Source organism: Dermacentor albipictus, chromosome 3 (assembly GCF_038994185.2).
Source record: "Dermacentor albipictus isolate Rhodes 1998 colony chromosome 3, USDA_Dalb.pri_finalv2, whole genome shotgun sequence".
NCBI lineage: Eukaryota > Metazoa > Arthropoda > Arachnida > Ixodida > Ixodidae > Dermacentor > Dermacentor albipictus.
In genome coordinates, this window is record NC_091823.1 from 84,629,763 (window position 1) to 84,654,971 (window position 25,209).

Genomic DNA, 25,209 nt, shown 5'->3' on the forward strand with positions numbered 1-25,209 from the left:
ACGCAGCAATTTTTAAGAATGTCCGTGTGACGAAGGCTTCGGCTGCTGTTATGAAAAGAAAATCAGGATCATACTTACACGGACTTCCCTATGAAATCTGACTTCGTGGAGTTGGATTATTCGATGTGAACTTCATATAACGGCAGTAAATGTGTTTTCGCACAAGATGTCGACTTGTGTAACTCTGCATAAAAGTGTTCTCACAGTTGGAACTTAGTTAATTTGCGCATACATTAGCGAAACTTTCCGCAGTCCCGCAAAGAACCACATAGCTTGTTCGGTGCATTAAAATAACCACGAAGACAACACCAGTAGGAACCCATGTACAAAACATTTTATTCAACGCTGTTAACGTTCCATGTGTTTCGTAGCAAAGACTATGTACAGGAGAGTGAACAAAAACATTTTTGCGTACTAATTCTAACCGACAAAACTGTCATCGGTCGTGACTGCCTTCACAGAAAGTATGGCATAATCGCGTGCACAGTGTGCCCAGCATAGTAGAAGTGATCAGCAAACACGAACGCCAAGATCATATATATATAATGCTGCGCCATGCATGTTAACATCACCATGCCCCAAAATGCGCCTCTCAGAGTCTCTCAAATTTCCATCGAACCTACTCTTCAGAAAATCCTCCAATCCACTACATTTGAGTCAAATATAACTTCCGTTTTCTTTCACGAAAAATAATGTGCAGCGTGTTTGCTAGTGCGAATACGAGTGCAGAAGCAGTTTCGGTCACGACGGTTGCCTGTCGCAAACATACCTTTGAGGCTAATTTCCAGTGACTCATCATGGACGGTATAGTGCATGGCCTTGTTCGCAAAGAAAGCTGACATTCGGTGTTACGCTAAAAAAATTATCTTCATGTCGCGAAGGAGGTTGCCGCAATTCAGCACACACAGTAGACTACGCAAGAAAAAAGCAGAAGTCAAAATGGGTTGGATTACATTGAAAAACGTGGAGGAAGGACCCTTAAGGTTCCCCTTTAAGAGTGGAACGCGATAGCGTTATCGGGCGCCGTTGACACCGACACCGGATATTCCGCGACACGGGGCCCGACAGATAAGAATGGTGGGCTGATCCATGGCGGCAGTGAAAGGCACAGCAACGGCTCTTACCCACGTAAGGTGGAGGCTACTATAGTAACTCGTCGATGGCTCAAACACCCGTAAGCAAGGAAAAGAGGGGTTTGTGTTTGAGTTTCCGCGCAACAGAATTGTCTTTTCTCGTATATTCCATTTATTTTCTCGTATATTGAAATCACAACACGAGGATATTTTGTCTGTATATGTTTAAGTCATACTTTACGTATTTTCCGACGCAATTTACTTTGAGAGATTCAATTCAACTCCTATGCGCCACGCGGAGGGTCTGCGTGGTTGTTGTTCTGGATGACCTTATCTGACGGACAACGCCGCGGACGGCGGACGCCGACACCGGCTTTTCTGTAACACGGGGGCCCTTAACGCTATCGCGTTTAAAACGTCTGTATTTGCATCCCTATAGCACAGCTCTTGCCCTAGACTCTTAAGAGAAACTTGCACCCTTTGGGGCCTAGCTTGTCCCCAAATAAAAATCGTCATTCATCTTGCGTTCAATTCGTTTCGTTAATGATGCGCCGCCGGTGCGAGTTTTGAGCTCAAGAGCGGCACGCGCGGACGGCTTGACATTGCGCTCCTGAAAGAAAGTGTTGGGCGTGTGGCGCTAAGGAATGGAAGTGCACGTAAGACATTTGACGATTTTTGTTTCGGCACAAGGAAAGTCGAAGGACGGCAAAAAAATTTTTGCGTGTTCGGCAACCGTAGTGGCAGGTCTGTAACAACTGCACACGTGACCAACTTGCTGCGTAACAGTCTGTGCTATTCGGATGCTATAGAGAGAAGCCGTGGCGCTACACACTTTCCGTGGTAAAACAGAACGTATAGAAAACACTATTTGCTCGTCAACAGGCTATAGAATAAGGCACGTTTGAAGGCTCCTTTCACGCATTAGCCCCCGTATTCTCTCAAACAATCATCAGCAGCTTCCTCCCGTCGGAGATGATGATGATGATTTACGGGCATCCTCTTTGAAACGGCGCGATGACAAATAGTCACCTAGCCTGCTGGAGTTAATCGGGTATGCTATATATGCTTTTCATTCGAGCGTTTTTTTACACGCATCTTCTAATCCTTTCTTTCTCTTCCTCTAAACGAAGCGCCACCTATCGACTGAAGAAGACACTATACGCTTCTCAAAAATTGTCGAGAAGTGTCTGAAATGCGGTGACTATTCCTGTCGGAGTGCGGCGGCGGCGCTGCCATCAACTTTCTTCAGTCGAGGTGGAGTGTTGAGCGGAGCAGCGTTCCATGGAATACGGGGGCAAGTTGTTTAGCGCAGCGCAAAGATGTATAACCTAAACGCATACCGGAGTTCTACTAGAGGCAGATTCGAGCGTCACTGTAGGCGCTTACGCCATCTTCCCAATGCGTGCAAGAAGGCAAAGTGAAGTTTACGCGGTGTTTGTTATTGCACAGCTATTGCGTGGCGTTACGTTTATTTTTTGTCTTTGTCGCGACTACAGATATATAGTGAAACACGAAGGTACACTACACTTTATTAATAGAAAACGTATACTCCACACTGTTTCTATATCAGCTATAAGCAAACATCATTGCTCTTTGTGTGCGTAACTTCGGAACAACATAATCTCTCCCAACTTCGTCCTTCGGTGCACCTGTCGTGCTTGCGTGTCTCGCCTTAACAATGCTTCTTAAAGTAAAGGAAAGTACAGAAACATACTAGTATAGATTGTAAGTGCTTGTGGCAGTTCCTCGGAACTTGCGAAATCTAAAGTGAAATTATTTTAGCCTACTATCTACAGCACTATATGTACAAGACTATACATGGATCTACGCGATTGTATAGTGAAGACGCGATTCGATGTCATCTGCTGAAAAGAGGCGCCTACTTGGTGACCTGCTATCGCTGCCATAGGCACGCGAGGTTTGTACTACGAAGTTCACAGCATGGCTTCCATAGGTGTGCCAGCTTGCTAAAAAGTGATGCGAACGATAGGGTTTTCATTCTCACAGCAATCAAACATCGTCCAAATTAAGTAATGCATTGCTCTGTATGTGTTGCTTAAGATCCGTAAAGCTTATTTTCTTTCTACTCCACAGTCGCTGGTATATATCTCCCCCCACAGCTTATCACGCTTTCTCCGCTCTGCTAATCATATCAGACACGGCGGCACCTTTAACAGCAATGTCTTTTTTTATGTTTTTCAATCATGTAGGTTATTATGCGCGCTACAAGTCAGACACACATGAAATCGTTGCTTTCCTGCTTAGAAGGGACTCGAGTCAAACAAAAATCGAGTAAGCTTTCCGTCCATCGGACGTTCCTCGCATTCCAGATACCTCATATACGCGTCGCAAGGCGACGTGAAACTGCCTGAGCGGCAGCGAAGGCGCCGTAAGGACGCCAGTTTGGACGCGTCGGTGATCCGTGAACCCCTCCTTGACAATAGTGCAAACAATACTAGGTCGAAAAATACCAGAAGCTACACGTACAGCTCTGTGTGCGTGTGTGTCTTCCACATGCTCCTCGGTGCCTGTATAGTCCTCATGCGCGCCTGTTACCAATTCTTTGTCTTCATCTGTTGCTTGCGCTATTGTCAAGTACAGGGATGGAAGGCTCGGAACCCAGATGCGCCAAAGTGCGCTAACGGGGACTTTCGGTTCCGACTCGCACAAAAGTACGCACGAGAACATGCGACTGCTGCACTGACGCGGCAAAGTAATGGTCATCACGAAAGAGTCGTTACCATACCGTCCAGCTTGCACGGAGCAGTAATCTCCGTGCTCTATGCAGTAATCACCCCAAATGGCATCAAATCCTCGAAAAGTAGTATCCGATAACAAAGCGTCTGCACCCAGTGTCAACCGCCAATAACCAGCACGTCTTTCGTGAACCCAAGAGTCACGTGTCCTAAATGTCGCGCTCGGTACGCGCATCTACCGTTACATTTCAAGCGCAAATGCGCTACGTTGCTCCATGTAAACACACATTTATTTACGCACGCATATCAGGCGTCCACTGGCATTCCCTGATATCTGGGGCGAGGTCGGCCTATAAATGCGACGAAAGGAAGGACCGTATATAGCCACCGCAAACATCTGCTATGGGAAGTTTCTTTGGATCGTGTGAATCTGCCTTTCACGGCAGAGACAGCTTAGAGCTTGCGTGCAACGGGAGCGACACCAGAAGCCGAAGAAATTACCATGCGAGGCTGTAACTATATGCCGAAATAACCCTCTAGAACTAGCAGAAACACCGCCCTCTTAATTATATATACTCTCGCTCGATGTCACTAGAGAGCTACATGTATAACTAGGTGAAAAAAGTCGGACGGTGGCCAGCCGCGTAGCGGACAAACGCAACATGCGTCCGTCGCTTCATTGCGTTGTGGATGCGTGATTGGTCATGCGCAATGCCCAGCTGCGTGCGAACCGGAACCGAAAGGCGCTTGAAAACCACTGTGGGGGCAAACAGCTGTGACGCGAAAGTGGTATAGATAAAAAAAAGAATAGGGAGAAAAGAAAAAGAAAGTCGCAGAAGATGTTTCTCCGGTCCCCAAGTGATGTGACGGCCTGCTTCGCCCGATGTTCATGCCTTTGCTGCGATGCCACGTCCTATGAACTTGTCCATGACCTCGAATCCGCCGAGACCCCGGGAGAGCGCCACAATCGCGCTGACCGGTAGTATCCTGCGAGCAGAGACCGAGAAGACACAGGTATGTGTGTGAATGGAAGAGCTTTACATATACGGCAAGGCCTCAATATAACAAAATCATCGGCATAAAAACCGAAGTACGTTATACGGAGTATTTCGCTAAACGCCAATAGGCAAGCCAGTAACGCGGTAAGCGTACTCTATAGCTTCGCCTGCACGCACGTAAAGCGTACTACGTCGAAACGAAGCAGTGCTCTATAGGGTCGACTCGATACGAGGGACGTTCCGACAGTAATTTTCGTCATTTACTTTCACACGGAAACGTTATTGCAAAACGAATACACCATGGCATTATGAACTATACACCTTACACTATTATTCCACATAGACGCCACCGACATTGAGACATTTGTCGTAGCGTGCAATCAGTTTGAAAAAAAAAAAAACCGCTCTGGTAAAACTCGGTGCCCTGGGATGCAAGGCTTGAGGCATGACCTCTACACCACACACGATCTGTAGGCGTTCAGGGATGACGGGCATATTAGTCCCACGTGCCTATTCATACAGGAAAACAGCACGCGCTTCCACTGGCGACCCCGCTGTCAGCGCACGTCTTTCTGCCACCGTGATTTGTACTCGAATAACCTCGGGCCACGCCAGTCTGCTGCCACTCTCTCTTCTTCGGCGCTCTGCGCGTGCGTCCTTCCTCCTCTGCCGACGCTCCTTCCGTCGTTGAACCAGCAACGGGCGTGGATTGCCATGGCGATTGTTTGTTTCACCTGGTGTACCATCTTCTCTTTAAAGGAAATTACGAAACTTACTATCGGAACATCCTTCGTAGCAGCCGGATTCTGATGATTCCTGACACCTCGTAGAACTTCGAATAAAGCGATTTCATTATGACGAGGGTTTGCTGTAGTCGGCGTAAAGTAATATGACGTCAACTCCCGTGCGCGCAAGCAAAAAATTAAGTTTCTGCGCATGCTTGGTGCCTACACACACACACACGTATATATATATATATATATATATATATATATATATATATATATATATATATATATATATATATATATATATATAATCACTAGCTTGATTTTTTTTTAGCGTCCGGTTGACGGCTGCTGGTGCTCTTCAATTATGTTCTGCTTGCGGCGGTGTGTCGGAACGCGGGAACGTGAACCACAACGAGACGGCCAACTCAGCCGCGCGAGGACTAACCAACCGCGCAGCTGCAAGCACGGCCGACTCGGAGTGTTGGTCGCGGTGCAGTGCCAAGGACAAGATGACCACCTTCAACGAAATAGTGAAGTGGTACAGACTTAACAGACAGACTATGCCGCCACCTCATCCGGGGCTTACCCGGAAGGAGGCAGTGCTATACAGGCAATTACAGACGGGGTCCCTGCTCACCCCGGTGCTAGCTAAGCACGTGTGTCCGAGCGTGTACGCAAGTGACGTTTGTAGACTGTGCGCTAAGGAGAGAGCCACCGCGGCCCACATCCTTTGGGACTGTAGTATAAATCCGCGTGAAGCCAGCGAGAAGACAACGATCCCGCCGCAGCTAGAGGCTGCAACGAGGAGTTATGACCAAGAGACACAACTCAAGGCCGTCCAGCAGGTCTCGGCAGCTCTAGAGAGGCAGCGACCGCGCGAAACCGAGGAGAAGGGAGCAGCACCCCCAGGAAGGGGGCGGCGACCCTCTCGGATCCCCGGAAGTAGCGAGGCACGCAGACCTCGAGGAGCACAATGCACGAGACTGACGTAGTGGCCGCGTCGCGGTGAAAGCTTGTCCTCCCTGCGTGGAGGGAGCCTCACCGACTCTGCAGGCATTTTCACTAAAGTTGTTCTCTCTCTCTCTCTCTCTTGCGGTGGTACACGTGCAGAGCACCACAGAATGTTTAACGTGGCAGCAGGTCTCCCGCTGATACAAAAACGCCCGTCAATACATGTGCGCTCGGTCACGGGAGCGACATACGAGGCCTCGCCTCGAGCTCTCTATGGGAAAAGCACGGCACAGCTGCCAGCCGCTCCAATTAGAACCTTATCTGATGCATTATAAAACGCTCCGAAGGTGAACGTTCTTGTGACACGCGAACAAGAGTGACGCCAATCACTGGCTGCGGCGCTGTGCCTTATGAGAAAAAAAAAAAAAGCTGGTTTTTCTCGGAGGGGGGCAGCAGAGGCAGGAGGCGATTGCGATTATGTACATTTTTGTTTTTGTTTTGTGTCGCTCGAACACATTATTTTTTTCTTTCCGAATCAATCGTTGCTGCCTAAGTGTCTTTCTTTTTCGGTTGCCGTTTGACCTGACTGTATAAATTCTGCGTGCCTGATTATAATAAAACCTAAGTTGGATGTATAGGCGCGTGTCCTCGTCTCGCCTCTTTCCTCGCTCTCCCGTATTGCGCAGCAAGAACGCCAGACACACGACGGATCACCTGCGGTAGCCCAATCAGCCAACCCACAGATCAATAACTGGAAGACGTCACGCGCACGCATTTGCACAAGTAGCGACGGGCCTCTTCGCGGTCTCCACGAGAACGGGCGGCTGGGGGACGAGCACATGAAGGAAGCGAATGGCTTCGGGGCCGCGCGCAATATGCACACGTGGCGCGCGCTTTCATCGCCTGGCACCCGTGTGCGATCATCGCGCGGCGACCAGGAAATCGACGGCGATCGGGAGAACCTCCATCCATCGTTAAAAGAAGAAGGAACAGGGAGAGGCCGGTGCAGCCGGGGGGCCACGACGACGTCATCGGCCGCTGGCAGTGGCAACAACCATTCGCCCGCATGCATGCCTCCGCAGGGTCAGCCGTGGCACGCGTCCACTTCTTCCTCGTGGGATTTCGCTGGCATCCCTCGATGAACGCAAGCCAGGCACGACTTTCACCAGAGAGACTGTCGGTGGCGACCGTGTAGCATACGTCGAATTCGATTGGCGCGCCTATGTTTATTCACACTGATAGTGCAATTACCGTCCGTATTTCTCTCCCTTTCTTCTTGCTTCTCTTATTTTTTGGAACATGCCTGCACGATTATTGCAGCCGTGGTCGCGTGCTTAGAGTTAAGAAAAGGAACAGCGGCAGTGTGACAAGGTCACTCGTACTCTGTTTCACTCAAAGTCGGACACGACGTTTACTTCGGTCCACGCTAGATGTTCTTGGGTTCGCGCCGACATGGATTCTATAAAAGCTTCGCCATCGAAGCAGGAACTTTGTTGACGAAAGGAGACAGCGGCGTCTGCAAAATATATCGCAAACACGATAAAAACGCAACGAATTTCTACCGATACTTCTTCTCGACTAGAAGCTTCGCAAGTTTTAAATTAAATGTGTTACTTCTCTATCGCTGACTTCCTTTTTTTCGCGATAAAGAATAGTACAGGTACTCACTCAATACTTCTAAGCCTGATCGCCCGATTACAGTGATGCCGCCAATGACATCCGCTATGAACACCTCGTACTTCGTCTTTTTCTTCTACCGCCTATAGCTGACGTCATTGCACGATACATCGCTTCGCCAACTGGTGGAAACGTTGGAGTGGTTGGTGGAATCGCTACTATGCTACTCAGACAAGTGGTGTGTCGCACAACGACGTCAGCTATCGGCGGCTAGAAAAAAAAAAGACAAGTATGATGATATGTTCCAGCGAGTCGTGCGTGATGAGAGATGTTTAGTGGCTTGTAGTACTACACTGAGGAAGTTCTTATGCACTATATAGACTAAAGGTAAGCGACTAAAGACTGTAACATTTTCTCGAAAATCTGCTGTCGTACATAGGCTCAGCACCACGTGGAGAGCGCGCAGCTGGCACCGCAAAGCTTACAAAAAAGCGTTGGCATAGACGTACATTGTGCATAGTATCGCGCATTACACTGGGCCGAATACATTCCAGAAGGTAAGTTTTGAAGCAGCATTTTCGCAGTTTATAATAATGAGTTGATTTTTTTTATGCAGCTAAAGCTCTTACGACAATATGTAAAAGACGTCGAATTTCGAACTTTTCTCACTGTTGACTGCAATTCTACACATTCCTTTTAACGGAGGAAGCATAGCGGAGATCAAATGATCGGGGATTCAATGCATGGGGAAAACCAACGCGTAAGAAGAAGAAAGAAAAAATGCCTGGAAGTTGGCACTGCATGCAGCTGGCGAACTGTCCGTCTGCTCGTCAAGCGGTTATTCTTTCCGCACCCTTGCGGTCGTTTTCCCGACTTGCCTCGCAAGTCACTGCAGATGGAACGTACGACCGCTTGGCGAAGCTTGTTTCCTCCGAGAGAAACGCGGTTACCCTCGTTCACAGTGCAGCCAATTTGCTCGCAGTCAACGCAAGGACGTCTGCCGACGCAAACCAATCGTCTTACTCGAAGTACGTTTGAAGAGAAAGCGGTGGTGCTGCACCTGTCTCGCTGCTTGAAGTTGGACTGCGCCTTAGCGCAGGCCCATACGGGGACAATAAGTATTTTGCCACAGTGCAGGTGCCATATTTTGAGCGTTTATTCTCTGGAAATTCGCACACTCATGTACCATGTGCTCGATTCGCCCATCACCTGTCCCCACCCCCACCGCTTCCACAACCACGCTAGAAACGTCACCCTACTGTATACTTGTAAAGAGGCCTTCTCTGTTAAAGATAAAGAGAAGGCCTTTTTTTACAAAGAGTCTGCAAATTTACCCAGAATAAACGCTTGAAGTATGGCATATAGGCATTATGGTGTCCGAGTCGTGTTTTTGTCCCTGTACGGAGCCTGCGTTAAAGCGCTTTGTGCATGCATTTACAAACCTACCAGACACACTGCTGTTCTGCATGACGTTAGATTGTCCCAGTATATGCGTCTCACATTTTATGACTGTGACATATCCACTGCGTGTATTTTGCAAGAATCGTGATTGAGCGTCGACGCCTGTGCAGAGAACTGTAACGTCAAATTTGTCGACAACTGATTGAGACAAAATTAGATAGACGCCCACAGGCTTCTTCGAGTGAGGAGACGAGAGAGGGAAGACACAAGCACACCTCACCGGCGAAAGGCGTAGCTCCTTTTCCATCCGGCAAGTAACGTGATTCGATTCACAACATCAGCGCAAACTGCTTGACAAACATTTAATGCCATTCGTTCAGAATAAACAAAGCGCAACAAGTGTAAAGTGACGAGCCTGAAGTGAAAACAACAACAACAACAACAACAACAACAACAACAACAACAACAACAACAACAACAACAACAAAAGAAATGCCCTGGAGAAAGCGCTCTTCAGAGAAGAAAATAAGTACGATATCACTGGATACATACCGGGCGTCCCACGTAACTTGTGCCAAACTTGAGCCAAACCTTAAACATATGCAAATGCAACGTAATTGAACAGAACCATAGTGAGATTGTTTGCTGCCGCATGGAGATACTCAGATTATTTTTTTGCATTCCGCCTAATTACAAAATTAGTCTTAATTAATTATTCAACTTCTCAAATATTATGTTTCGATTAAAAGTGTCAATGAGAAAGTTGTAGACCGACATGAGAAACTCCAGCAAAGCGCCTCGAGCGGCCAGTGGCGCGGCAATTTTTCGTGCACTCGCGGACTTCTTTCACGCTTGTAAATGCACTTATGTAGCAAGTATTGAGAAACAGAAAGCTGTATCGGGAGTCTCTTCGCGTTGCTGTAAGATGTTTTTCGTTGAGACTTTTCATGTAACTATAATATTTGAGAAGTTGATTCATCATTTAAGACTAATTATGTAATTAGGCAGTATGCCAAAAAATAATAATCTAAGTATCTCTAAGCGACGGCAAACATTATCTTGATTCTGTCCACCTATGGGGAATTCACATATATTTAAGGTTCGGTTCAAGTTTCGTGGGACACCCTGTATGTGACATACAAAAATGCGTGGGGGTGTCTCGAGTGGCTTTCCAAAGCGTGCCCATCTTTCCAACTTTACACGCTTCGAGCAAACGTCGCTAGGCGAAGCAAGTCCAAAGCGGCAGAGGCTGGTTCCTTCTTCGAGCACAGTGAATATAATGTGCGAGGCACTCCACAGGATCGACTCGCGCGCGTCAACACGTGCGTGAGCACAACAACAACAACAACAACAACAACAACAACAACAACAAAACATTGCCACCCAGATGTACGCACCGGTAACCATTGATCACTTTGTGCAACCGCGTGCATGTGTGAAGTGAAATTTGAGCAAGAAAGTGCCTTGTTTCTATGCAAGTACAACTATACGGGTGTCGCATGATACATGTTGAGCAGCAACACCGGTGGAAGACGCTTTGCGAAAGGAAGTGTTTCACTTGCGATTGCAATGTCGACATTCATACGCAAAACAAGACTCAATGCACTTCATCGCACCACCGTCCTGCAGTTTCCATTCCTCGTTAGCCGTAGCCCGTTAGCGAAAAAAGTACAACAACAACAACAACAACAACATTATGGCCAACAGCCATAGACACCTTTTTATGTATATCTTGGTCATCTTTATGTCTAGATACTGCATCTACAAACGTTGATTACGGCTTCACGAGCAACTCGAATACTTCTAGCTTAGCAATGACGTTCTAACGGTATACAGCTACCGCTTGCCCCCCTAACTGCGCATGGACAGTATAAGACCCGTGGATGTGCGCTTTTGACAGCGTCTGCAGCAACGGCAGCGGTGCAACGATAACGCTATACTCCTTAAAATACCGTGGAATGTTGGCAGTGCGCCTTCCTCAGAGCGCGATATATGGTGCGGTGAAGTAACGAAGAAAGACGTGCCCTTATCACAGTGCTGCTTGACGCAAGTTGCAATGCGCGATCAGTTATGCGCAGATAGATTATTATGGTTTAAAAGATTTCAAAAAGATACGTACATATATACAGCAGAGTGCAGACGTATTAAATGTACGCAAGTAAAGCCGGCGTGCCCCCATAAGGCAGTGAGTACAAAGTATGCGAAGCATGGAAAAGCGAGGCAAATCACGTATCGGCAAGAGTTAGCTAATTCGTACGAGAAACGCTTTGATGTGTCCACATGTACTATCCTGGACAAAGATTTATCGTGGAAGTAGCCAAAGAGAGAGAGAGAGAAGCAATAGACGAGCACAAAATACTTTCTCTGGTAATGCTTCGCCCTCAAAACATGTAACGTCGGCACCCTTCAAATAGAGAGAAAAGGATGCATAGAAAAGCAGGGAGGTTAACCAGAGGCAGTTCCGGTTGGCTACGCTGCACGGGGGCAAGGGTGATAAAAAGAGAAAAAGAGCGGAAAGGGGAGATAGAGAGAAATAGAGAAGAGCACGATCAAACCGCGTAAACTACAAAGGGGTAGGGGGCGGCGATCTTACAGTCTATTGTGAAGCCCCACAGACCGCAGGAACCTTAATAAAGCGAGTAATGCCTTTAGCGTGGATGTCCTGCGGGAGTACTGACCTAAAGCTTTGGATTCTGATAGTGGACGATTGTCCAAATGGTCCAGTACTCTGCACAGCACTTCTCTCTGGGCACTATATCGCGCGCAGACACAGATAATATGTGCGAGAGTCTCATCGATGTTGCATGTGGCGCGCGTGGGGCTGTTGGCCATTCCAACAAGGAAAGCATACGAGTTCGTAAATGCAACGCCCGGTAGTTAGCGAACGGAAGTTCACCGCCATTCACTTTCTTTTTCTTTCTTTCTTTCTTTCTTTCTTTCTTCACAGGACACGAACGAGGTTACTTACAATAGCCAAACATTTATGACACAGACTCGTTCACTTTGCCATCCTGAAATCCCGAAGGGTGTTTCTGTTTTCCTGTAATTGGTATACTAACACTTTGCCTCCATAAATTCGTTGGTTCTAATTTAAATCATCCACATAAAAAATAAAAGCAGTACATGAGGCTCATAGCATCAACGCGTTCATGAAGAGTTAAAAGTGGGCTTAAAGTTGAACTTAAAAAAAAAAAACTCTGGAGGTTGAGAGTGCCAAAACCACGATCTGATATGAGGCTCGCCGTTGGGGCACACTGCCTGGGGGTTCATGGACCTGCGCCTAAATCTAAGTACACGAGCATTCCTGCATTCGGCCTGCATCGAAATGCGGCCGCCGCGGGGGCCCGAATCGAACCCTAGACCTCGAGCTCAGCGGCGCAACGCCGTAGCCAGTGAGTCACAGCGGCGTGTGTTTGCGAGCGGCTGACTCCGAGCGACGAACGGGCGAACATGTCGCAGACACAGTAATTAAGGCACAGAACTTCGGGGCGTCATTAAAGCAGGCAATGCGCCCGGCTGTCCGTTTTTTCGGCTGAATACCCCGGGACACCACCCGACAAGCGACCGCTTCGTATACCGTCCGTATACCGTATACCGGACGCACTCATCTGCTACCGCAGCTGTGAGAACAATGGACAAAGGGCCGCAGCGGACGCGTGCATTGCACGCTTCGTTCCAAGCCGGCTTGCTGTTCTTCTCCTCGCTTCCTTTCTGTACGTCCTTTCTTTCATCTCCATCATTGTGCTTTCGGGTAGCGACATATTTGTTGGTTTCCGTTGATAGAGAGTTCCTTTGTTTTCTCTCCGTCTACAACCTGCCTTCAGAAACTCGATGGCCATCAATTTTTGGTACCAATTTCAGCTACACGTTGTTCCCTTACGACAGCTGCAGTGTAGCTGCAATGGTGACTATCGGGTTCTGCTGCCGAGCACCGGGGTTGCGGATTCAACTTCCGGTCGCGGCGGCTGTGTTATCGCTGTAGCGAAATATCTTTTTTTTTTAAAGATGTTTTGTTCGTGCACTTTTATTTGCGGCCGCTTAAAAAGAAGCCCCAGGCGGTAAAAACTAATCCGTAGCAGTAAACTAATCCGTAAACTAATCCGTAGTTGGTCGTGGTTCATAACGGCGGTGTTTGCGTATAGTTTACGACAGTACATAGAAAGGAAGCGCCCCTTCCACTGTTCCGTCACCACCTCAGCAAGGTTGCCTGCCTAGCACAGTGCGATCCTGGGCGCGTGAAGCGATTTGAGTTATCTATGATGTGCTGGTTCAGCGTATCCCTCCTTTACTCTGTGTGTTGTCCTGTTTGCAGCGCATACATATTATGCTCGTCCGCAAATAAATATCAGTTGGAGGTTTGCGCTCTTTACTCTGTCCTTCCTTTCCTACTTTCGTGCGCTACTCGAAACACCGCCGCTGTACGAGAGCTTTGACACTCGAAACGCTGCCTATCGTTAGTACTCATTCGACACACATATAAGTTAGTGCTGCAAGTTCGTGCTTCGACAAATGGCGCGCACTGCGCTTCCGTCGGCCGAAAGCACGTGATCGTGAATGCCGCCGTCGCAGTTGTTACAACACATAACTTGAGGTGTTCGAAAGTACTTGTTGCAAGAAAGAGTCCTATATATAACGAACGTCGATTATCGCTCCCACGCGAGGCGCGCTGGCGTCCCACATTAGCTTTGCTAATGCGTTATGTTGCGTTATGAAAAGCGCGCATTCCCCATCAGAGCTCGAGATGTTTACAGTGCGGAGCGTCTCGGAGAAGGATAATGCCGATGAAATCTTTATTAGGCTCAAGAAAGAAGAAAAAAAAAAGCAGCACTGGTTTGCGACCTAAACGGGGAAGCGGGGCAACGCTATTAGCCCCGAGAACGAACACGAGCGGCGCTGCGAGCGCCGCTCGCGTGACGTCAGGGAGGGGACTCGCGCCTGTCGTCTGCTACAGTTCGTGCGTTGTACGGGCGCTTTCTGCGGTGTTTTCGTTTGTTCGCCCTCGTTCTCTCTGCTTGTATACTTATGGTGGTCGTCTCAAATATATTTTTATGACGTCTTCCTTTGCGAACATTTATTCAAAGAGCTAATTTCTTAGACAACAATGCAGCTCTCGAAGGCAACGCTACAGTGCCGGCCGAAGCGACGCAGACCAGCCCATTGCGGGTTTTTCATACGCGGATAGACAATCGCAAAAGCATAGCCTATAGGAATCCAGTTATGATACCATACCTGCCGCGGTGCAAAAAGTATGTCACAAAGCTGGCTATATATGACTACTACAGCAGTTACGTTGATTTTATTCCGCTAAAACAGGTTTGCTCACGACGAGTAGTTCATGGTATAATATCGAATTTTTGCATTTCCTCACAGAAACGCTCGGCAGTAGCACGGTGACTTAACTAATACTGGAGCTTAGATTCTACACGCCTCACTTGCTTCTTTAACTGCTTGTCAACATTAGGCGGTTCTTCACGTGTTTATTTTTTTTAAGCAGCGGAAATTTGAAGTAAAGTTAATGAAGGCTTACAGCTATTTACAGAGTACAAATAGGAATGTACCAATATATATTCCCTTTTCCGTGCTACACGTTCAACTCACCTCTTTAGAGCGCGTTTGTTAATGATTAATAATGCATGTTATGTTCCTCTTTTTTTTGTCTATGTTACCAAGTGAATATCATTTATTTATTTCAATGCCGCAGTGTGTTTTGCATTGTTATCGTGGAAATATTTCACTGTGCTTTCATATATTGTATAACTGCAATGTTTTATGGCCACTATATAGATGTAATTTATATGGCGCTTGATGTGTTACCCCATGCAGCCATATTGTACCTAAGAGGGTGAGATTACCTCAAGCCGCGTCTGTGCGGCTTTTTTCCCTCATCCACCTCCATTTACCACTCCTCTGTACATGTGTGTGTGTAAACGGAAATTAATAAATCAAATCACATCAAACTCACTTGAGAAATTTACTGGTGCTTGTTGCTTAAGGAATATACATGACGAATCTGTTTGGCAAACTGACACAGGCTGCTCGGCCCAATTTTTTTAGTGAAGTATGCCTGCTGGACCACATAGCTGTAGCCAGAAAGCAGTCGAAGCGTCAATGACTAGTAGCATGGGACATATTGAAGATATCGAAATTCCCCCTGTGGAGGGTCAGAAATCAAGTGAAAGTATATGCAAGGCTTGTGGTGCTTTCTTTATGAATGTTTGCGATTGGATTGGAGTAAACTTAAATTAGCCTGCAAGGTTCTCTTTTAAGTACCGACGAAGCGAATAGTTATCCGTTTGTATAATTAAATAATGCTGGATCGAGACATGGTGAGACAAAAGGTGCTTGAATTTTCCTTTTGTAGGCAATCTAAGCTGCGTAGTAGTAGCTCGAGAATACTTTAGCCATTCCAGGTGGCACTGTAAAAAAATGCTTTATGGTTTTAATTCGAAGTTGAAGTGAACTGATGGGTTTCGCGAACATAGCGTGCCTCGCCATACGGACAGTCGATTGCTACCGTTACGTGATCAGGGGTGGGCCATATTGTCGATAAAGGCTACTGAGGGCCACTATGATACATTTCATCACTTTCAATTGAGTGGCTGTCGATCTAAACAACGAAACTTTTCTCTCAGGTGATTGCTACTATGGTGTTTGTGAATTAACTATGTAAATACTCTACATGACACGCCGTCGTGTTAGCAGCCATGAGCAATTCGTTTTTTGGAGGCCTGTTTCAGAGGGGGATGAAAGTAGCAGCAAACATTTTCATAAGAAATGCGCGCCTAACTATTTTTTTAAGCATTAATGAATGGCCATATTTGAATAGAACAACACAACAGAGTAATAGGAATCATGATGACAGCTTCGCTGGGCAGTGTCTTTCTAATATCGGATAACATGTTGACGCCAATTACCAAATTTTTCTTCCACGTAAAATGCAATACCTCTCATAGCTAAATACTAAAGGAATGTTAAGTGTTTAGCGAAGCATCATACATAACTTCGCGCGTTGAATTTGCAGATATTCTCTTTTTAGTCAAAATTTACCGATAGACACGGCGCATATATGCATTGCAAAAACTTGTAGACCCCTTTAACGCTACTTAGCTTGCGATATCCAAGTCGCAAAGTTTCTCGACTCACACGCTTTTGAAGAAGAAACTGTGGTTAAGGTATTGCAGCTGAAAGAAGCCGACTTATTCTTCAATACGTACGGCTCGAGCCACCTATACCCCAAGCATACACGAAGGGAACGAGCGCGCGCGGCAGCCGAGCGAGCCGGAGCGAGCGGCGTCCTGGCCGTGACGTCACTCGCGAGAGGGCGCCATTCCTCTTTCTCGGGGCTAATAAAAGAGCATCGCTGACGGGAGCCCAGGTGCACGCGTGATGGACGAGTGACATTATATAGCTGTCTACTTGCACGCCGCATACACTGTCTCTTAAAGGCTAGTCATCTCGCAAAGTTTCTTTGTGACCGAGGTTACGTCACCACCGGCACACACTTAATTTTAAATTTAGAGCAGTTTAGTCAGACACTGCTTGGGCGGAGGAGCAGGGCATTGTCAGCTGTTGGCCCCTGCCCACTGCATTTCCACCTGTTCCTCCCACCTGTCTTCTGTGCCTGTGGAGCTCTTTCGTCACTGCCAGCGCTTTTCGACAGCTTCCCGCTGGTCATTCTTTCCATTTCAAAAGCTTTGTGCACTGAGCACCCCCCCCCCCTTCCCCCCTCATGACCTTTTCTCAGAATCTGTAACGGAACAGAGGTAAACGCTCTATAGCAGACACTTGTACCTCCGTCTTCTTTCGCTTGTTTCAAATAAGATTAAAGCGAGTTGTCGTAAGAACGCTGTACAGGTGCGTAGCTTTAGCGCTCGCCTGCACTGATTCTGAAATATCAAATAGACACGCGCCTTCGCCTTTCCTTTGTCCTCAATTATATATATATATATATATATATATATATATATATATATATATATATATATATATATATATATATATATATATATATATATATATATATATATATCGTGGCTGCTTGCCGTTGGAGCTAAGAACTTTGTACAAGAACAAAAAGAGTGTCTGATACGCTAAGCAAATCAATCACCTCGATTTCACCGGAACGTTCCACGTAGTAACTTTACGAGGTGTCAGCTCTACAACCGAATGATAAAGATACAACGAGAAAACAACAAACGGATATCACCAGAAGCAATGCGAAGGAATGACAGAACAATAAGAACGTTAGCAGTGTTCTATTCTTCCGCTTTGCCCCTCCTCAAGAGTAAGGTAAGCAACCGGGCACGTCCTTGGTTAAAGAGGCAGACAACCGTTCAGAACATGAATCGAAGTAACCCCACTGATGGAATGATTCCCTATCGTAGTGGCTAAAACGAGCCATTTTTTTTTGCTTTTTCTCATTAAACATGGACTTATATTTTTAAACCATCACTAAAAGTAGCGAAAAATGACCTTTGGTGCTCCGCGCGGCAAAAACATGATGCTGCATAAGAGATCCCCCACGTGACCTTCTACTAGTGTACGCGGTAACTGCTCTCTTTATTAGTACTGAGATGCAGTATATTTTTTATTGTTATAAGTTGTTCCTGGCTTACAATGCGCAGATAAGCCTTCGTCTTATAGTGAGACGAAAAGTGGTGCTGTGCTGCCTTCGCCTTCGTTTTCACTGAGTTGGCTTGGCTCGTCTATCGACCTATCGACAGAACAACGACGACGGGGGCCAGCCAGTCATGACGTAGGCGTGCACTCTGTGGAAAACGCGGTACAATTACAAGAAATGTCTGTACGACAACGCGAACTTATTGTGCCAGCTTTTTATTTTCAAAAGCGGTTTGTAAAGGTCAGAATGTAGGTGGTTCACCAGTTACACTCACTCCCGTGAAAGCAGTGCGATCGGTGGCTTTGACAATTTGCGAGGCGGGCTATCGACATCGTTCTCACTTCTCAGCGTTGCTGGAGGAGCGACTCTTACTTCTTTAGAGGCTGCTAATCCTGCTTACTAAATACCCACGCGCTTTTGGAAGTAGCCGCTCCAGATGTGAACATTGCCGAGGATGAGCTTTGCGTTGCGCCATCGAAAACTAGGTCCTTAAAAATCGGTTGTCAATCGCTTTGACTTCCTATACCTTTTCCTTTTCGTTTCTCTCTCTCTCGCTCTATTTTAGCAGTGCTCAGCAAACTCGTGCTCAATCAGGCCGCTATGTCTGGCCTTCGAACATGTATCGCATAAGGCGATCACCGCTGTCGTGTGCACTCAGGCAATCCATGCACTCGGGATTTCTTGCAGGCATAAATGCGCGCCGAGGCATTGCGCCCGGTCAAGGTGAAACAAGGGGAACGACTCCCCGTCTTTTCCGAGTCACGCGTCACCAATTAATTACTTGCGACAGTCACCGAACATGTCGTTGACCAAGGTCGACGCAAGGAGGGTTCATTAGCATGTATCTACAAATCCATCGCGCCATATTCGCGTCCCTATATTATCCCATCCTTCGACCACTCTATTCGGAGATAAAAAAAAAGAAACGAGCGCTTTCGGAGGAAATTTGCACAGGGCATAACAGCCGACAGTCATTTATTCAAACTAAGTTTTTCTTTTCTTTCTCTTTTTTTTCTGTTGGAGTAAATTAACGATTTTTTTTTTTTTTTTGCTTCTGACGCAGCTAGCAGGGGCGCCATCGGAGACCGTTGTTCGAAATGCGCGTTCAGTTCGCATTCAGTTTCACCTCACGCGATTGGCCGCGTGAGGCAGCCAATCGCTTGAGGTGAAAGGGAGAGGCAGCCAATCGCTTGAAATGAAACTGAACGTAAACTGAACGCGCATTTCGAACAACGATCTCTGATCGCGCCCCTGGTCACAGATAAGGATGCGCAGCCGCAACATAGACGGGATTTGCGGTTGCTGCCGTCCTCGAAAAACGCGTTACAACAGAAAAGCACAAAATCGGAAATTCTCGCGCGCACACACACGGCACCGCAGTGCATGGTGAGAAGCGCGGTACAATGCTTTTGCAGGCGCGCGCACTGTAAAATAATTTACGCCTTTAAAAGTGAATGAGGGTGTTAATGTGGATTTACAAACGGATTTATACACTTACACAGTTTTAAGGGTCTAAGTTATACTACAGAGCATGATTCGACTCGTGGCGGGTTGGCAAGTTCGTTTCTCCTCTACACGGAGCCATTGTGCTAGCAAAGTGTTTCTCCGAAAGTGCAACCAGAAAATAGGAAAACCGGGATATATAGGCAACATGACTGAAGAAAAAAAAAAGAAAAGAAAAGAAGGACGCTTCGGGAAACTATGGGAAGCAGGCGTGTGTGGCGCAGAATCCACAGGAAAGAAAAACGCACACAAAAGCAAGCCGCGAAAATGCCCGTAGGTATGGTATAATGCCTGTTTCACATGTTTCACACATATTGCGCTGCGTTTTCTTTTTCTTTTTCATGGCTGCGATTTTCGCGAATGTGAACTTCGCGTGTTGCCAGTTTCACACGTACACGATCGCGGCGGTTATGAATTTCGCGTTCAGTCTTTCTCAAAACGTTTCGAAGCCACTGGGCAAATCACGAGATCTGTCATCCAAGCCACGTCGCAGGGCTCCCAACACGCCTCTCCGACGCTCAGAATGGTGAGTATATATATATATATATATATATATATATATATATATATATATATATATATATATATATATATATATATATATATATATATATATATATATATATATATATAGCACTGTTTATCTCAACGCACCCCACCTTACTTTAAACGTAGGTACACGTTTAGCGCGCGATGACCTCCAGCTACCTGAGCCAGGTGAGAAAATCACGTCTACTGTCACATATCTATTCGAGCAAGAAAAATAAACAGGCACAGAACGCGTACCTCACAGGTCGGACCATGGCCGCTCGATGACCATCCGTGGTCGGACTAAAAGAATGACAGCCCCCTTGCCTTCTTCCTTCGTTCAACGTTTCGCACAACTAAAGAGAGAGCTCCCTTGTCTGAAGTAATAGAAGAATCTCGGTGTGTCCAGCGAGGTCGCTGCCCAGGTCGTGACGATGGTTTCTATTCCATTTAACGAAATTATCACCTGAAAATTTTCCGCATTCATTATTAATGAGGCTGATTTCTAGCTGCTATACATAGTGACGCAGGCTGACGCTGTTTCGTTTGTGTGTCTTTGCAGCCTAATAATACTGTAATGAATTCTGTTCCATTCCGGTCTCCGAGACTTCGGAGCAGCGAGAGTTCTTCAAACGACCCTGATTGGCACTCTGACGACAGGCCCGGTCTAGTCCAGGCGTATATAGGTCTCGGAACCTTTTACCAAGATTGCACTTCGGATCAAAAAGAAAGAAAAGAAGAAATAGTGTACGTCGAGTGATGAGGACATGAGAAGAATGAGAAGTAAAAGAAAAAGGCGCACAAAAAGACGGGCATGCGTGTTTGGGGGTTCTAAGGCTCATGCGAGCGCAGCTCATTTTCTTGTAGAGTTCAGCGCGCAATATTGCCGAGAGCACAAAAAAAGAAAAAAGGAAAAATAAAAAGGAACGCACGGGCAGACGCGGCGAGCTTTTGTCTTTTGTCATTTGTGTGCGCTGAATTCTACAAGACGAAACCGTACCAACTCGCCCAAAGTTTATGTTCTGCATGCTCCACAAACTCAGCTCACCAATGCTGTTTTTTTTTTTTCGCCTTCCAGTGCAGAAGGCCTTGCGAGCTACAATATTTTGTGTTTTTTTTTCCTTCTTTAAACTTCCTTGGTCTGCTCGTGCGCAAGATCGACAATGGCTACTTATCGGGCTGCCAGCGTTATAGACCGAAGCAACACAAACGCTTGAGTGCAGTGGGGTCGTGCGGGGGCCCGGGAGCCTGCTTGCCCCAAACTCCTCAGTCTGTACAATAAAGTTTTTCTGGTGATGATGATGACGAGTCGCACGATGCCGGCTGGTTTGCGCGGGTAGGGCTCCTCGCAGAAGAGGCGGTGACCACGTGACACAAGCGCGCATGCGCACGCGGACGGCCGCCGCCTCGTCGACGAGGCACGTGTGTGGGGTGCGTCGCAGCCGCCGCCGTTCTACGACCGGCCGTAGTAGTGGATCATGGCCTTTTGCGTGTTCATGAGTCGGGCCGCGATGAGCAGCACCCCCGCGGGAACAATTCTGCGAGAGGAGAACAGGCCGCGACACACACAAACTCAGGCTCACGCAAAGACATGACTCACGAAAAGCAACAAAAACATGCAACATGGCGCGGGCAGACAAAAAAAAAGGTGACCACGACCAGAAAGGAAGCGGATACAGAGGGAGAGAGAGAGAGGGGAGCATCAGGCGCGGCATTTTCATTGTATATGAACTTTTATATTAAATTATGGGGTTTTACGTGCCAAAACCACTTTCTGATTATGAGGCACGCCGTAGTGGAGGACTCCGGAAATTTCGACCCCCTGGGGTTCTTTAAGGTGCGCCTAAATCTAAGTACACGGGTGTTTTCGCATTTCTCCCCCATCGAAATGCGGCCGCCGTGACCGGGATACGATATCGCGACTTCGTGCTCAGCAGCCTAACACCATAGCCACTGAGCAACCACGGCGGGTTAAATGAACTTTTAAAAGACTGTTTACGCGGCTCATACCAATGTCCTGTTTTTACTCATGCTTTCAAACAAGATCGCATGTTTATTTTGCCCGCATGTACCGCTAGCTGATTGCTCGATTGATTTCAACGCCCCAAAGCAACGCTGGGGCTCTGAAGGACGCCGTAGTGAGAAGGGGGAGGGGGGGGGGAAGGGGTGCTTGGATTAATTATAATCTAAGCGCGCGAGCGTTATCTTCTTTTTCCTGTCTCCTTTCTTTTCTTTTTTTCTTACTGCTATTATGATTATTTTTTTCCAATTTTACGTTGATAGGATGGCGACCGCTGGAGCCGTGGAATAAAACACGGGCCGCGGCGTTGTGATCAGCACCAGGAGTTCCAGGCCACTGAGCCAGCGCTGCGGACGGGCCCCCGGACGTTCACTAAAGCATTTGACATCTGTGCCTGCCTGCTCTGTATGGGGTGAGAAATACAGCGAGAAAACTGTCGTCATGTGCGCACCTCGTCGCCGGAGAAGCGTGCTGCTGTTACAGCGACGTCAGGTGGGTCTTGCTGACTGTCGGCAAATAAGAGCCCAGGTGAACCAGACTGGCAACGAGCCAAGTGCTTGAGTGACCGTGGCAGGTGCATTTAATGCGGAACGAAAGGAAATGGCATCTTGGCGAAAAGTACGAGCGGGTACGAAACAGGCGGTAAGATTTAAATGTCCTGTTTTTAATGTTTTTAGTGTAAAAAGATGCAAACTGTTTTATAATATACAATATGGTCTGCGTTGAAGCAGCAGCGGACACAAGGCTTTGCCAATGATTTCCCAAGTGGCCGTCTTCTCAGCTGATGGGGAGGTGAGTGCGCTATCCGAACGAGGAATGCCACATCAAAAAACAGTGTTTCGGGAACTTATCCCCCCGTTCACCGGACACTAACAACTGTTTTCATATTTTTGTAGCCCTCGCGGTTCAAAACAAACCGTGTTCTATATAAGTTGGAACTTTTCATCGCTCTGTGGCGTATTAAGTTGCTTAGGGACGTCGCCGGTGTCCAAAAAGCAAGCACGACCACATAGACGCCCTAAATAAGAACGTTTCATTAATTAATTAATTCATTCATTCATAGCTTACACTTCGCACTACCGAACAACAGTTTGTCGGACTATAGTGTGTACACAGTTGAAAAAAGTTCGCGCTGCTACTCACGCACATCGTGTATGCCGAGGCGCAATCATAATGTAAAAAAAAAAGTACTGTGAGCTCCCCACTCCCGAAGGTCAGGCCTTACTAAAAATCACCTTCCAAGCAATCCGTACAGATGGTTAACCAGCGAAGCTGACACGTGCGGTCCCCGTGTTTATCACTGGGTTAATCCCGACGGCTGAATAAACGACAGCTGGGCAGGCTGCCGGATCCTCGGTACGCAGCTGCTGCTTGCGCTCGGCTGCACGAGCCTGTTCTTGTGCCCTGGCTGCAGCATCGGCACGTACGGCGTAGACGAGCTCGTTCCTGGTTCTACTCGCGGCGTTGCTGATCGAAGGCTGCTTGACCTCAGGAGTACGTATGACGCGTGGCCTACCCATTTCGGAGCCGGAGATAAACTGCTGCGCGCGCGCTCGGCTGCGACGGAGAACAACGACGTCATGATTGGTACAGCCAATCGCGCGTCTCTCCCTTTTTTTTTTCTTCGCGCATGCGCATGGGGTTGCGCCGGAGGAGTTTTCGTACAGGCGACGGTCGACTTACAGGTGACAGATGGACGGACGAAGCGGCTAGCCATATACAGCTTCGCTGTAGAAGCTAAACCTTTCGTTTTACAGACACAAAGCGCGTGTCTGCATGCCTATAGCTGACCTGAAAGAGTATGCGAAGTCTGCGATTGATTCGTCAAAAAAGAACTGCAGAAACTTTCTGGCACTTCTGGCACCTTCGAAAGCTTTAACAGTCCGTGTATACGGCCTGTATAGTGTACGGACATGGTGAACGATGATATTGTTTTACACTTTTTAATAGACCGAAAATATTCAAGATAAAAGGCACGCGCTGAGAATCAAATGTTTGATGACCTTTCCTTGCGGGCTGCAATTCTAAAACATTATGAGGAATAATTCAGTCAAAAACTAAGGACCTGGACGTGGTTTGAGCAACTTTGTAGGTTTAATAGTATATATAGCATCTACCTTCCATATACATACACCTAAATATATGCCGAACATCGCGGTAACGCCGATGGCGAAAACTCGCCCGGGGTGTCGACGTACGTATTGGTATCGCAATAGCAAAAGGTGTACCGGCACCGAGATGAGCCGAAGAAAGCAGGAGAGAAGGCCGAGGCGCACACGTGATATTCGGAAAAAAAAAAAACTTTACTTCAGAAATCGTGGAGAGATTGATTTGATTTGGTTGATTGATTGCGTCTAACTTTCCAAAGCAACACTGGAGTTACGAACGACACCGTAGTATATACGCACGAAATAAGCGCGCAAATGGAAGACATCAACCGCACATGACGAACGGCTTTACTTTGGCGGATCGTTCTGGTTTCCGCACACCGGCTCGCGTATTCATGCATATACGCATCGATTCGAAGCGCATCGACGAGTTTACAGGCTAGGGCGTCTCGATTCGCTGTCCCCGGGAGCGCATCAGGGAATCCTATACTGCAGATTTATCGGCTGACGCAGTCACTGCAGTCCAGTAACGGTCTGCGACTCCTGTATGTTACCGGGGACATTCCCGCGATGACGAGTTTCTCAAGGAATTACACTCCGTTCGATGCTTCCTAGGTAGACGCTGATGGAAGGAAGGAAAGTGTGGAGAAGGAAAGGAGGGGAGGTTAAGCAGTTTAGCTTAACCGGTTTGCTACCCTACACATGGGAGCGGGATGGGGGGGGGGGGGGCATGAAGGATGGGGAAGGGAGAGAGAGAGCTGAAAGCGCCTCATAACGAAAGTGCAGCCCAGCAACCGTGCCGCAATGTCATCGAAGCACACAAGACCGGACAGCGCTGCTCAGTTACTCGACACTACGTCTGTACGGTCGAGATACTTTGCAACTCGGAGAAATAGATTAGGGACTCTGAATCGAGGCTTATTTGTTAGCGTCATAGTGAGTTCCGCGTCTCATGTCTTGGGG

The 25,209-nt window shown here is 47.3% G+C and overlaps 1 protein-coding gene across 2 annotated transcripts in view; it reads right to left on the reverse strand.

The window, feature by feature from the left end:
• Nucleotides 1-318: 318 nt before the first annotated feature.
• The window catches only part of LOC139057442 (epidermal retinol dehydrogenase 2-like), a 101,075-nt gene continuing 76,184 nt past the window's right edge, over nt 319-25,209 (reverse strand). The window contains exon 3 of one of the 2 annotated variants that reach the window (XM_070535725.1): nt 319-4,756. In XM_070535725.1, the coding sequence (XP_070391826.1) occupies nt 4,657-4,756 (100 nt within the window). In that variant the 3' untranslated portion in view covers nt 319-4,656. Of the gene's footprint in view, nt 4,757-20,229; nt 21,657-25,209 lie in introns of those variants that run through there. The other variant, XM_070535726.1, reaches the window with a different exon arrangement.